This window comes from Canis lupus, chromosome 27 (assembly GCF_048164855.1).
Source record: "Canis lupus baileyi chromosome 27, mCanLup2.hap1, whole genome shotgun sequence".
Taxonomy (NCBI): Eukaryota; Metazoa; Chordata; class Mammalia; order Carnivora; family Canidae; genus Canis; species Canis lupus.
In genome coordinates, this window is record NC_132864.1 from 37,833,996 (window position 1) to 37,846,778 (window position 12,783).

The following is a 12,783-nucleotide window of genomic DNA, read 5'->3' on the forward strand; positions in this document are numbered from 1 at the left end:
GAGTTCCCTTCTCTTGGCCAGCCTTTCCATTGCCCATGGATTACAGCTCATGTTTCTATGTAGACTCGTCATTTTCCCCTAGCTAATGCTTTTCCAATCTATTCTTTTCCTCCACAGAAATTCTAGCTACTCTGAGAGGCCATTCTGGCTTGGTAAAGGGGTTGACTTGGGACCCTGTTGGTAAATACATTGCCTCTCAAGCTGATGACCGCAGCCTAAAGGTGTGGAGAACGCTAGACTGGCAGTTGGAGACCAGCATCACCAAGCCTTTTGATGAGGTAAGGAGCTCGGTCCAGCAGCCTCCCTGGCCTCTGTGGACAGAGGAGTTGGCTGGGGTCCAGACCTTGTGGGTGAATGCAGAGTCTAGAGGCCTGAGCAGACGGGTCAGCATTTTCTGGGATGGGCATTCGGGCCCAAGAGTCAAATGATGAAAATCTTCCATTTCTCAAACTGTATTAAATGTCCAACTTTGAAGTGAGAAAAAACTGAAAAGAACCTTGGTGATTCCTCTATACCATTGTGCCACACAGGTGGAGGAGGCCCTATCTTTTATTTTTTCTGACTGTGCTGTGGCTTTACTCACTGATTTGCACTTTACAGGCCTGCCAGCTTCTTTTCTTAGGTAGTATAAACAGTACAGTGTGCAGAATGTCTGGAGGTCAGACTACAGTGACTTGTATAGTATCTTACTACCTTTTCCTTTATTTGCGTTCTTGTTTCATGTGGAATCAGAGTTCAAGTTCTCCATTATTTGTTAGATTTTGTTTTTAAGTCCCTACTATGAGAAGGATAGTACTAGATAAAGGAAATGAAAGTGGACTGAGATGAAGTCTCTCCCTTAAAGGTTAGAGCCTAGTGTGAAGGTAGACTTTCACATCTGTTATGAATATGGTGATGAGTTGTCCAGAATGTGCAGAAACAGCCCAGGAGTGCTGATTGCATCAGAGGAAGGGCTGTGAGCAAGTTTTGCAGGAGATATAGACATTTGCCCACAGGTTAGGGCTGGCTGCAGAAGGAAGGTGGAAATCATGTATTCAGTTTTCCCTAAACCAACAGCACCACATTAGCAATACTATTCACCCTACTTAACCCTGCCCTCATTGGCTGCAGCCTGGTACAGGGGACATGGGCCCTCCTGCCTTCCGGAGCTTCCCCTCAGGGCTCCAGCAACTAGGCAGCAGGGTCCCACTAGCAGGGTTCCTGGGGGCAGCTATGGTAGATAGGTAGGAATGTTTGGAATCCCAGTGGGAGCTGGCGGGACTCCTCAACCTCAGGTGGGCCTGGACCGCCTGCATCTGTGACCCAGATGAAAGTTGAGGCCGATGCATCACTGCACTCAGTCCACGCCTTGTCATGTCCTTCTCTGGGGCTATGAGGCAAGATCTTAATTCCTAAGTCTTAAAGGCTGCCCCTAGACTGACCTTGAGCTTTAGGGAACTGGTTTTCTGGCTCATGTCATCTCATTTGGCAAGAATAATAATGTGGAGGGATGCCTTGCTTCAGCCCTAGTCGAGGTCAGGGGAGCAGTCCCTTTCTGCTACGCATATTTTTTTTTTTTTTTATTTTTTTATTTATGATAGTCACACAGAGAGAGAGAGAGAGAGAGAGAGTCAGAGACACAGGCAGAGGGAGAAGCAGGCTCCACGCACCGGGAGCCCGACGTGGGATTCGATCCCGGGTCTCCAGGATCGCGCCCTGGGCCAAAGGCAGGCGCTAAACCGCTGCGCCACCCAGGGATCCCTCTGCTACGCATATTATGGTTTATATGGACTTTACGAAGCTCTTTCCTTTGCGAGTACCACCACTTCAGTTGAAGCAGGCTAGAGAAAGTACATAGTGGCTCATTGCCACTGGCTACATTACAGAGACAGGCTCCTAGAGGTCCACAGAGTTCTTTCTCCACTGAAGTCAATGCTCTGCAGACCTAATGTGATAGAGTTAATGTGCTAGGCAAAAGAAAGAGGTCAGTGGCCAGATAGATTTGGCCCAAACAGAATTGACAGTTAAAAGAGGTGGCTATCCTACTGGTCCCCTCAGGTCTATGCCATTCTGTTGTGCTCAGCATCCATAGAGGAATATAGGATACTGCAGCTCCCAGTCTCATCTGACACAGCCTTTTTTATTAGATCATCTGGAGAGATTGGAATGTTAACAGCTGTCAGAATAGCCAGAAGCTTGTGTACATGCTCCATCACCATATATTTCTAAATTAGAAGTCCACTTTATTCTTAAGGACAGAGTTTTGGTCACACAGTTGGTCTTGAGCTGCCTCCAAGTACAGATATTTCTTCTTTCAGTGTGGAGGGACGACCCACGTGTTACGGCTCAGCTGGTCACCGGATGGGCACTACCTGGTATCTGCCCACGCCATGAACAACTCTGGCCCCACTGCCCAGATCATTGAACGGGAGGGCTGGAAGACCAACATGGACTTTGTCGGGCACCGGAAAGCTGTGACAGTCGTGGTGAGTATGCTTAGCTTCCACCTGAGTAGGGCCTGGCCCCAAGGCTGGATCACATGTGGGACTGAGGTGGTGGGCTCTGAGAGTCAGCACGTGTCACATTCTTATGGCTTGCATGCTTCATTTTACTTATGTTTCATAATTTTTTTTCATATTTATGTTTCATAATTTTTAAACAGATTTTACAAAACAGAATACATACTCACATGTTTTAATGAGTATTACAAAAATCAATCTTTAGAAACATTATAGCTCCACACTAGCCTTTTTATACATTTGGGTCAGGTCATGGGTGCTTAAGCATAGTGATCTGGGTAGCTCAGTGGTTGAGCGTCTGCCTTTGGCTCAGGTCATGACCCTGGGTTCCTGGGATTGAGTCCCACATTGGGCCGTGAGGAGCCTGTTTCTCCCTCAGCCTATGTCTCTGCCTCTCTCTGTGTGTCTCTCATGAATAAGTAAGTAAAATCTTAAAAAAAAAAAAAAAAGCATGATGGTCCTAACGAGTGCCAGACTCTAGGGAACACAGGTACAGTGTGTGTGCCTGAACCCCAGCAGCAGTTAGTCATAGCTGTGAGGCTATACTGTGGATCACCTGAGTCTGAGCTGCCCTGCCCATTCTTGACATGGAAGGTGAAGGGTATCAGAAGATACGGGCTACCATTAACGAGGATTTTCTCAGCACTGGGCAACCAAAGCAAAATAAATAGGTTGGTGGGCCAAGGTTGATAAAAATGAAAGATAAGGGGCACCTGGGTGGCTCAATGGTTGAGCGTTCGCCTTTGGCTCGGGTTACGATCCTGGGGTCCTGGGTTCGAGTTCTGCATCAGGCTCCTTGCAGGGAGCCTGCTTCTCCCTCTGTCTATGTCTCTGCCTCTCTCTGTGTGTTTCTCGTGAATAAAAAAAAATCTTTAAAAAAAAAAAAAAAGATCATCTGGGTTCCTGATCTCAATTTTTTGTGTTCCTTAAAATGGATTCATCCTTCCCATTGTTTGAATTAACAATAAATATTATAGGGGTGCCTGGGTAGCTCAATTGGTGAAGCACCTGACTCGTGATTTCAGCTCAGGTCATGGTCTCATGGGTCATGAGATTGAGCCCAGCATCAGACTCCACGTTCAGCAGGGAGTCTACTGGAATTTCTCTATCTTCCTCTCCCTCTGCCCTTCCCCCTACATGTTGGCTTGCATGCTCTTTCTCTCCCTCTCTCTCTCTCTAAAATAAATCTTTAAAATGGTGATAATAAATATTATATGCTGTGATTTAAAAAATATATATATATGTTTTGTACAAATAAAATATTGCTGCTTTAATTTTTTTTGTATTGGAGCCCATGTAGGACTTTGAAACCAGGTCCTTATTAGGAAAATGTTAGAAAATCACCGCTTCAGGTTAGCATAGTGGTTCCACATGACTATCAGGTGGTCCTCATAGGCACTGGATGAGTGGCTCTCTGAGATTGCGGTACTGAGGCCCCTCAGCCAACTCAGGGTAGCTGAAGATTCAAACCCAGGGTGTACACCTCCAGGTGCCATGTTGTCTGGTCTCTGTGTACCACTGGCCATTCCTGCCTGCCCTCTGGGATTAGAAGCCCTGTGGGCCAGGCCAGCTGATATCAGTCTCCAGGGATCCACCCTTCCTCCTCAGTTGTCCTGGCTAGGGGATTCCGCTCTGAATCTAGAGTTCCCACTCCTTTCAATCCAGGAATGTGGCAGGAACTCATTGTGTACTTCCAACCTTGCCAAAAGCAGCACCCAGATTACATTGTGAGGATGGTCCCCAGTGTACATTTTAGCATGACTTAGCCACCATCCCTGGCCAAGTGAGATTATTCAGGGTTGATCAGGATCTGCTAGACAGTTTTGACTCTGAGCAACAACTACAGTGAAGGAAGGGATTAATGGAATAGATATCTGATAATCCCGTTGCCCTCTGTCAAGACTTTGTCCCTAAAGCCAGGTCCTGGAACTGCCTTTGCCCAGGCCAAGGGGAATTCAGAGAGCCAGTTTCAGTAGCTCCCATATGCTGTCAGTCTGGCTGCAGGCCCAGAAATGGAGAGTTGGTAGAGCCAGCTTCAAATCCTTGTTTGACCACTTACTTACTCATCGGGTGACTTGGCCCGCATTTCCTAGCCTCCCTGAAACTCCATTTCAACCTCAGCAAAATGCCTCCCAGGTAGTTATGAAGATGAAGTAAAGCATGCTGAGTGCTTGGGGCTGGGAGAATGTCAGTGTGGGTTTCCCGTAGACAGGCTGGTATTATATATTTCTGATACTTGGCATGGGGTATATGTTTGATACTTGATTAATTATTTTAACATTTGTTGTTTGGCTTTAGAAATTCAACCCAAAAATCTTCAAAAAAAAGCAGAAGAATGGAAGTTCTGCAAAGCCCAGCTGCCCATATTGCTGCTGTGCTGTTGGCAGCAAGGACCGTTCTCTCTCTGTCTGGGTGAGCCCCAACCCCCCCTGCCCAAGAGCTTTTGTGGCTCCTTCAGGGAGAAGGAAAGGAGCTGGTGAAGGAGGTAGAGCCCAGAGGCCTGAAAGAAGAGTGACCTCCCCCTCACTTTTGGTGGTGCTCAGTGTGTGCTTCTGCCCCACACCTGAGGTTAGGCCCTCTCGTTACCCCTGGAAGGAGGAAGGACTCGAGACTAGGCATGTACTTAGCTAGGAGAGGCTACCCTGGGACCCAGTCAGAGCAGCTCTTGTGTCCAGACTCAGGACACAAAGCACTGGATGGTCCTCATAGGCACTGGATGCCATGTCATGTCTGCTTCCTTTCAGAAAACCTTTGTTATCTATATATAATGTACAGCAAATGTATTCACCTAAAGTATACACTGTAGTGTATTATCATACATGTTAATATGATAAGGAACCCCTCATCCCTGCCCAGTCAAGGCCCCATTTCCCAATACCCCTTGGCCAATGCAGCTACTCCAGTGATGTCTGTCATATTGATGAGTTGTGCAGTATTTCTTTGCATCTTGCATTGCTTTCACTTGGCATAATATTGTTAAGATTCATGTTTATTGTTATGTTTAGTAATCAATAGTTTGTTCCAAACTAATTATTAATTGCCACATAAACAGAATGGACTTATAGTTGTAGACTTGGAGGTTATCTTGCCGCATTTATTATAGTTGTTTGTCGGAGAAATTAATTGTTGTGTACACTGTGATTTTTTTTTTTCAGGCCTTTATTCATGTGACATTTCAGAACCTGAACCCAGGTTCTGCCATTATAGGCAATTCTAGGCATGTTCTTCCTAAGCTCCTTTTGGCCTAAGGCTCCATTTTGTGGTTCTTTGACCAAAACATCACTGATCACGTGCTCATTTTCTTATAATGCTGAGGTCAGGGGTTCACACAGGTTCCAGATTTTTTAGTGGTCTGCAGGCATATTTTCTGGGAGGAGAGATGGGGCTATTTTTTTCTGGAAGTAGAATTGGAGGAGGAGCAAGATTCTTCTTATGAGATCCAGGTAGCTCAGATTCCCTATCCTCAGAACTAGGGTAGCTGCAGCAGCTCTTCCCCCCAGAAACAGCACCTGTTGGGAGCCATGCAGAAGGTATTCCCTCCCAGCCCACTCCACTGTGGCCCCTGGACCTGTAAGCAAGGTGGTCATACTCTAGCATGTGAGCTGTGGGAAAGTAGAGATGGCATACAGTCCAACCTTTAAGTGACTAGATACAAGTATACACATGGTGTCATGCAGTCATTAAAAAAGAGAGGTTTCAATATATTTAATAACATTCTTATTATGTATCAAATGAAAAAGCAAGCACAATCGTGCCAAAGAATAAAATATTTGTTCAGGATAGACCCCAAAAAAATTACTCAGGTGTTAATAATAGTTAACTTTGGGTCTAGATTTGGAGCAACTTAAACTGCTTTTGGTGGTGCTGCATGGTGCTACTTGGTGCTACTTTGCTGCCTCATCTTTTGCCTAGGCCTTGGCATCTGTCCCTGCTTATAGACCTCTGCTCAGATCATGGCCTTTCTAGAACCACCATTCTTGGTTGTCTATGTGTACGGCCATCTCCCCTGCCAGACCAGAGCAAGCCCTTCAGACAGGGGCCATACTGAAAATGCATATTTTGGCAGGTCTTGGTTCCCAAAGTTTGGGATCTTGCTGGTTGCTATTTGAATAGAGTCAAATATGTCAACAAAAACTCAGACCAAGGCTTTAAGTACTGTTGGTGGTAACTGAGTTAAGTGGACAGAAAGCAGTTTCATTCATTTCATTAGCCTTTGCTGCTTCTTTCCTTCCAGCTCACGTGTCTGAAACGGCCTTTGGTTGTCATCCATGAGCTATTCGACAAATCCATCATGGATATTTCCTGGTAAGATGGATTCTTCTTACAATGCACGGGCTAGGAAAAGAGAAGCCACATGTTGGAACATAAGGCCTCTGGATGCGATTAGGGTCAGGCAGCCAGGGACTCCCCCCGCCCCCAATTTTGGGGGGTGGCAACTAGAGCAGACCCCTGCTGGGTCTGCACATGATTCAGAAAAGGGCAGCTTGGGCCTGCCATTGGGAGCATGTCTGCTGCTATGCTCCTTGCTTTGTTGGCATTAGGCCCTGGAAAATACCTCCTCAGGCAAACATATTTGGGAAAAGGAAAGTGTTGTGATTCTGGTTTTACTTCACTTTGTTGTTGCATGAACCAGATTAGAAGTGTGGAGACACATTTTCTGCTTCTCAATGACCTCCTTTAGATGTACACTTCATGTTTTTTTAAAAATGTTTTCAAAAATAAAACAAAAATGAGGGCAGCCCAGGTGGCTCAGCGGTTTAGCACCACCTTCGGCCCAGGGCGTGATGCTGGAGACCCAGGATTGAGTCCCACATCAGGCTTCCTGTGTGGAGCCTGCTTCTCCCTCTGCCTGTGCCTTTGCCTCTCTCTCTCTCTCTGTCTCTCATGAATAAATAAATAAAATCTTTAAAAAAATTTTTTTTTAAAGAGGAAATTCTTACAAAATACATAAGATATACTTTGTATATATGCTTAGGGCACCAGAACCTTCTAGATATGATTGTCTCCCCTACCCCCACCCTACCAATGAATTCCACAGAAGGGAATGAAGAGTTTCCAGCATCTGTTAGAGTCCTGCATGCTATCCCCCAGTCCAGCCTTGGAGGTATGGGTAAGCCCCGTAGGCACTTGCTCCCCAGGCTGCTAATGGTCCTCTCTTTCAGGACTCTGAACGGGCTGGGCATCTTGGTGTGCTCCATGGATGGCTCTGTGGCGTTTCTAGATTTCTCCCAGGATGAGCTTGGAGACCCCTTGAGTGAGGAGGAGAAGGTAAAAGAACAGTATACCTCCAGCTAGTGGCCTGAATGCTGCACTTGCTCTCAGGCCACAGAAATAGCCGCCATAGCTCTGAGAGGCCCCTTTGATTAGACCCTCCTCTTAGGATATACATGGGGACATTGTTTCTTAAGGTATTATTGGGTATCTTTTATAGATTGTAATGCTAATCTTCTTTACAAGATAGATTAAAGATGAGACTCTTATTTGTGTCAGAAATCCATTCTGGAACTAAGAATAAAACAACTTTGGGCATCTTTTCTTGAGCTTAAAATTAGCCACACCCAGGGAGGTTTTTACCCTGGGAGATAGTGGGAATGATCTCAAGGGCCCCTGCTCACATCATTTTCTTCATTGTCTTGTAAGGACATAGATGCCATGAAGCAGCAACTATAACAGTAATATTGGTTATTTCTTAGCATTTATTGCATACCAGACTCCGGGCCATGCATTTTGTATGTTTTATTTCATACGAATTATACAAAACCTTTTAAGGCAGGGCTCATTCATTTTATCAGTGAAGTAACTAAGCCTCAGAAAATAGTGTGGCCCTTTGCAGAGACCATATATGACCCTTAGATATGAGAATAGAACCATGAGCCATGCCCATAGGCCTACTCCCCTCTGTGCTTTGCCCAGGACAGGGTGGCCCATGTGCTTTTAAGGATTTTGGGAAAGGCCATGCTTTATGGACCGTAGACTTAGAAAGCAGATGTTTCTACAAAGGGGCCTTTGACAACACTTAGCAGAATGTGTTTGTTTGTCTGAAAGGAGCCTAATGAAAGCCCAGACCAGGTGGGCATCTCTCCCCTTCAAGGTGCAATTGCTGGGAGAACCCCTCATAAGCTACTGTGTGGACCTCCCACTATGATGTAAACCCCTTAGGGGTAGAGTTCTGCTTTGTAGCAGCACCTAGAATGGCCTGGCTCCCCCAAGAGTCAGTTGTCAGTGAAGGGATGAGTGTTTCAGTGGCCTCAAGTCTTCTTTCTTTCAAGTCTTCTTTCTACCCTGTTACTGTCATTAGGTAACCTGGTAACCTGTGTACTCCCTTCCCACTTGGAGAGTCCTGGTTGGTTGGAAGGAGATGGGCACCCTACAAAATAACACTATGTAGCTTATCATTTCTCAAATGGCAGGCAGGGACCCCATGTTTAAGAAACAGGTAAACATCTGCCAAACTTAATTCTGCCTCCAGAGTCCAGGGGAGAGAGTGAAGGGAGAAGGGACAAGTAGCAAGAGAAGGAAGTTCCTGGCCACATAACAGCACACCAGGCCCTGCAGAAATGGATCCCAGGGCATCACCTCCCCATGCCTAGTATCCTCTGCCATGAGGCATATGTCCTATTGGCCTCCATGTTGGTCATTAGCACATCCTTGTATAAATCACACCAGTCACTGATGTGCTGGGGACACTGTCCCTGCCCACATGGGGTCTACCACTTTGCTGCTCACAACTGGTCTGTTGCACTTCTCTCTGGTTCCTCTAGAGCCGTATTCACCAGTCCACGTATGGCAAGAGCTTGGCCATCATGACTGAAGCCCAGCTATCCACAGCTGTCATTGAGAACCCAGAAATGCTCAAATACCAACGCAGGCAGCAACAACAACAGCTGGACCAGAAGAGTGCCTCATCTAGAGAGACGAGCTCTGCTGCTTCAGTTGCTGGCGTCGTCAATGGGGAAAGTCTGGAAGACATTAGGAAGGTGAGGGCTCAGCCCCATAGCACCGAGGACTTGAGTACACACCCAGGGACAGGGCAAGGGAAGTGTGCAGTCTGAACAGAGCACAGATACGAATGGTAGGGAGGTAAGTGTATGCAGTACCTAGAACAGAACCCAGGGCTAAGCCAGCTTGGGGCCACTTGCTCCTATTGCCATCAGCTGCATGAGGTACTAATGGGGCCTAAGGCACTTTGTCCAAAGGCCTCTTTGTCCCAAGAAACTCTAGAGGAAGTCATCTCTTGTGGGAACTTCCAAACCTCACTTCTCGCCTTTCTAGGAAATTCTAGATACTGAGAAGAGTAGGTTTCAGGTTCTGTCCTTAGGAGATGTCTGTGGGCTCCTCACTTCTTCCTCTGGAAGCCCATGTCTCACTGGGTGGGAGTGGAGTTGGAGCAGGAACGGAGCAGGAAATATTGGGATCACCTGGGGAGCTTAAACCATTTCCAGGAGCTTGTACAGGGTGACAAACCTCCCCAAGTGATTGAGACACAATGTGTGACTGGGAACCTTTGGTTTTATGAGTCTGCAGTGGAAGAAATGACTCTGATGAAAGGTTTGCATATCACAGCTTAGAGACAGGAGTGGCTTGCAAGTGCAGGTTTCATTCATTTGTTCCCTCAGTGAGCCCCATGGCTGCTGGGCAGGAGTGGCCAGACTGGCACGTGCTTACTGCCCAGGAAACCTAGCCAGGCCTGCAGTGCTGGTGATGGAGAGCAAGGTGCTGCAGCTAGTTCAACTGGGAACTTTCTGCCCTTACTGCTTTATGGTGCAGAAATTCAAACACACACCCTGACAAAAATTCTTGTTCTTTGATTCAGTGGCTTAGTTTAGTTGGACTTGAAAGGCCATAGAAAGGGAAGTTAAAAATCATTTCCTTTAGAAGCCTTATTTTTTTTTATATGTAGAGGTACTTTGGCAGAAACTTCTATTCATATATGTTACTCTACTTTACCAGAATCTTTTGAAGAAACAAGTTGAAACTCGGACAGCAGATGGTCGCAGAAGAATCACACCTCTCTGCATAGCACAGCTGGACACCGGGTACTTGTTCACTCACCGAGCTTTCTGTGGCCTTAACCTGGGGAGGTCTTCCTCTCTCCTTTCACCAGTTAGCACTTTCATAATCAGAGTCTTCACAGGCTCTTGGGCCAATCTGACCCATAGAATCTGGAAATGGGAGAGGTGAGCCCAGCTTCCCACCAGCCTCAAAGCCCTGTGCTTCCTACAGAGCCTTATGTGCATTTGACTCATGCAGAAGGTGGGCAGGGAGGAACCTGTGACAGGCCGGAGGGCGAGGGCGCCTTCACAGGGCCAGTGTGTCTACATGGCCAGCTGTGCTTCATTGTTGGTGGGGCATTGAAGACACCAGGGAGAGAAGTCGGACTGATTTTTTTTCTATGTCATTTTTCCCTTCTATATACACACTGTTGAATACTAAAAACCCAAAAAAGGACATAAACATTACCCGTAATCCAGTCTCTGAGATATAATTACTGTTAACGTTTTGGCATCTGTATCTCTGGTCTTTTTTCCCCACTTGTTCCTGTATCTTGACCTTGCATCCTTTTTAATAAATAGTCCTCTGAAGCATTGGCTTGCTGATTGTCCAGGTTCCCAGGCTGTGAATGCACCATGATTTACTTGACCAGCCCCTTAACTGTGGACTTAAAAGTTTGTGTCCGGTGTTTTGTGATTGTTAATGAATTTTTGAGCACGCTCATGACTGTTACCTCAGGATACTTCCCAGAGGTGGAATTGCTGGACAGAGAATAAGGCTCTAAGGCACATTTTCTTGAGGAAGCAAAGAAGGGGGAAGTGGAATCAGTCACCATTTGATGTTGTCTCAGCATTTGTAGTCAGACTTGCTTTTATATTGGTCCTTCTCCCCAAAACAATGTTGATTCAAAGGATGATAAGGCCCTGCATGAAAAAAATAGACCCCCCACTATCAAGGTGATTCATTCTGGTTTTATACTCATTCAACCGATCTGCATAAGGCACCACACATGGTGGCCTCCTGCACTTTGCAGGTGTTCATCCGTGAGCAGTTCTGAATCTTCCTTGAAGTCTGAAGAGACCTTCAGTCACATGAAATGCTGATCTGACCTCTCATGTTAGGGTATGCAGAGACCTGATCAGGTGGAGCCAGAACCGGGTCTCCTGACTCCTCCTGGAGAGTGGTTTTCCTTTTGATCAAGCCTTTTTCCCATTGTTAACCTATCAGTGGGTAATGCCACATGCTTAGTTTATATTAGGACCAAATGAGACCAGTATGTCTGTGCTTTGAACACTGAAGGGCTTGTGGGAGTGAGGGTCATGGAGGTGGCGGTGATGGTGGTGCTTTTCTTCTATGGATCCTTTCAGGCCTTACTTGATGAGGAGACAGAGGTGGTAGGTGGCTTTCTACCTGGACTTAAACCAGCTTTCTGCCACAGGGCACATATTTCTGGCACCAGAACTTGATTCTTTTGGTCTTAAAGGCTGTTTTGCCCTCTTGATTCCCATGTTAAAGCAAGTAGCAACAGAATAGATCAAGATTAGCTTAGCTAATCAAGCAAGAAAACAAAAAGCCACAAATTTTTTAAATGGAAATAATCACAGATAAAGAATAAATCGAAAGTTTGAAAGACTTTTTTTTACTGAATTCTGTACAAATAAATTTGAAGGTAGATGATTTTGAGGAAAATAAAATGATCAAAACTGAAGAAAATCTATACAACTGAATTATTATAGAAGAAAATAGAGGATGATGTCACAGAGCTAATCTACCAAAAGCCACCAGACTCAGAAGGTGTTACAGAGAAATTCTAATAAAGTTTTCATTCTAATGATTAGAGGAACAGATCATTCTAATACTATTGAAAATACTGCAATTAATAGAAAAAGGAGGAAAACTTGCAAAACTTTTCTTGAACATAATTATATCAAAAACATGAAGATATAGAACATAATAAGTTCCTGATCTATCGCATTTCTGAATGTAAATGCAAAAATGCTAAATAAAATAGTAACAAACTTACAGCGTGTTACATTGCTAAAAAAGATGACCAATTAAGGTTTATTTCAGGGAAGCAGGGTGGTCGGAATTTTGGGAAACTTAATTTGCTTCTGCATGTCAAAAAATCAAAAGAAATATTTGATCATCTCTGCAAATGCCTGAGACATTTTACTAAACATTGTTCTGATTTAAAATTTAGTTAAATACAAATAGATGTATACTTCTTAACTTGATAAAACCTATCTTAAAGTAATTGAAAAACAAGTGTCCACTCTTGTTGACCATACTTTAA

The 12,783-nt window shown here is 45.2% G+C and overlaps 1 protein-coding gene across 3 annotated transcripts in view; it reads left to right on the forward strand.

Moving 5' to 3' along the window:
* HIRA (histone cell cycle regulator) overlaps nucleotides 1-12,783 on the forward strand; it is an 89,029-nt gene that overhangs the window by 31,790 nt on the left and 44,456 nt on the right. For all 3 annotated transcript variants that reach the window (XM_072803554.1, XM_072803552.1, XM_072803553.1), the window contains 7 exons: nucleotides 118-278; nucleotides 2,298-2,465; nucleotides 4,797-4,910; nucleotides 6,733-6,803; nucleotides 7,661-7,766; nucleotides 9,260-9,475; nucleotides 10,449-10,534. In XM_072803554.1, the coding sequence (XP_072659655.1) occupies nucleotides 118-278; nucleotides 2,298-2,465; nucleotides 4,797-4,910; nucleotides 6,733-6,803; nucleotides 7,661-7,766; nucleotides 9,260-9,475; nucleotides 10,449-10,534 (922 nt within the window). The remainder of the gene's footprint in view (nucleotides 1-117; nucleotides 279-2,297; nucleotides 2,466-4,796; nucleotides 4,911-6,732; nucleotides 6,804-7,660; nucleotides 7,767-9,259; nucleotides 9,476-10,448; nucleotides 10,535-12,783) is intronic.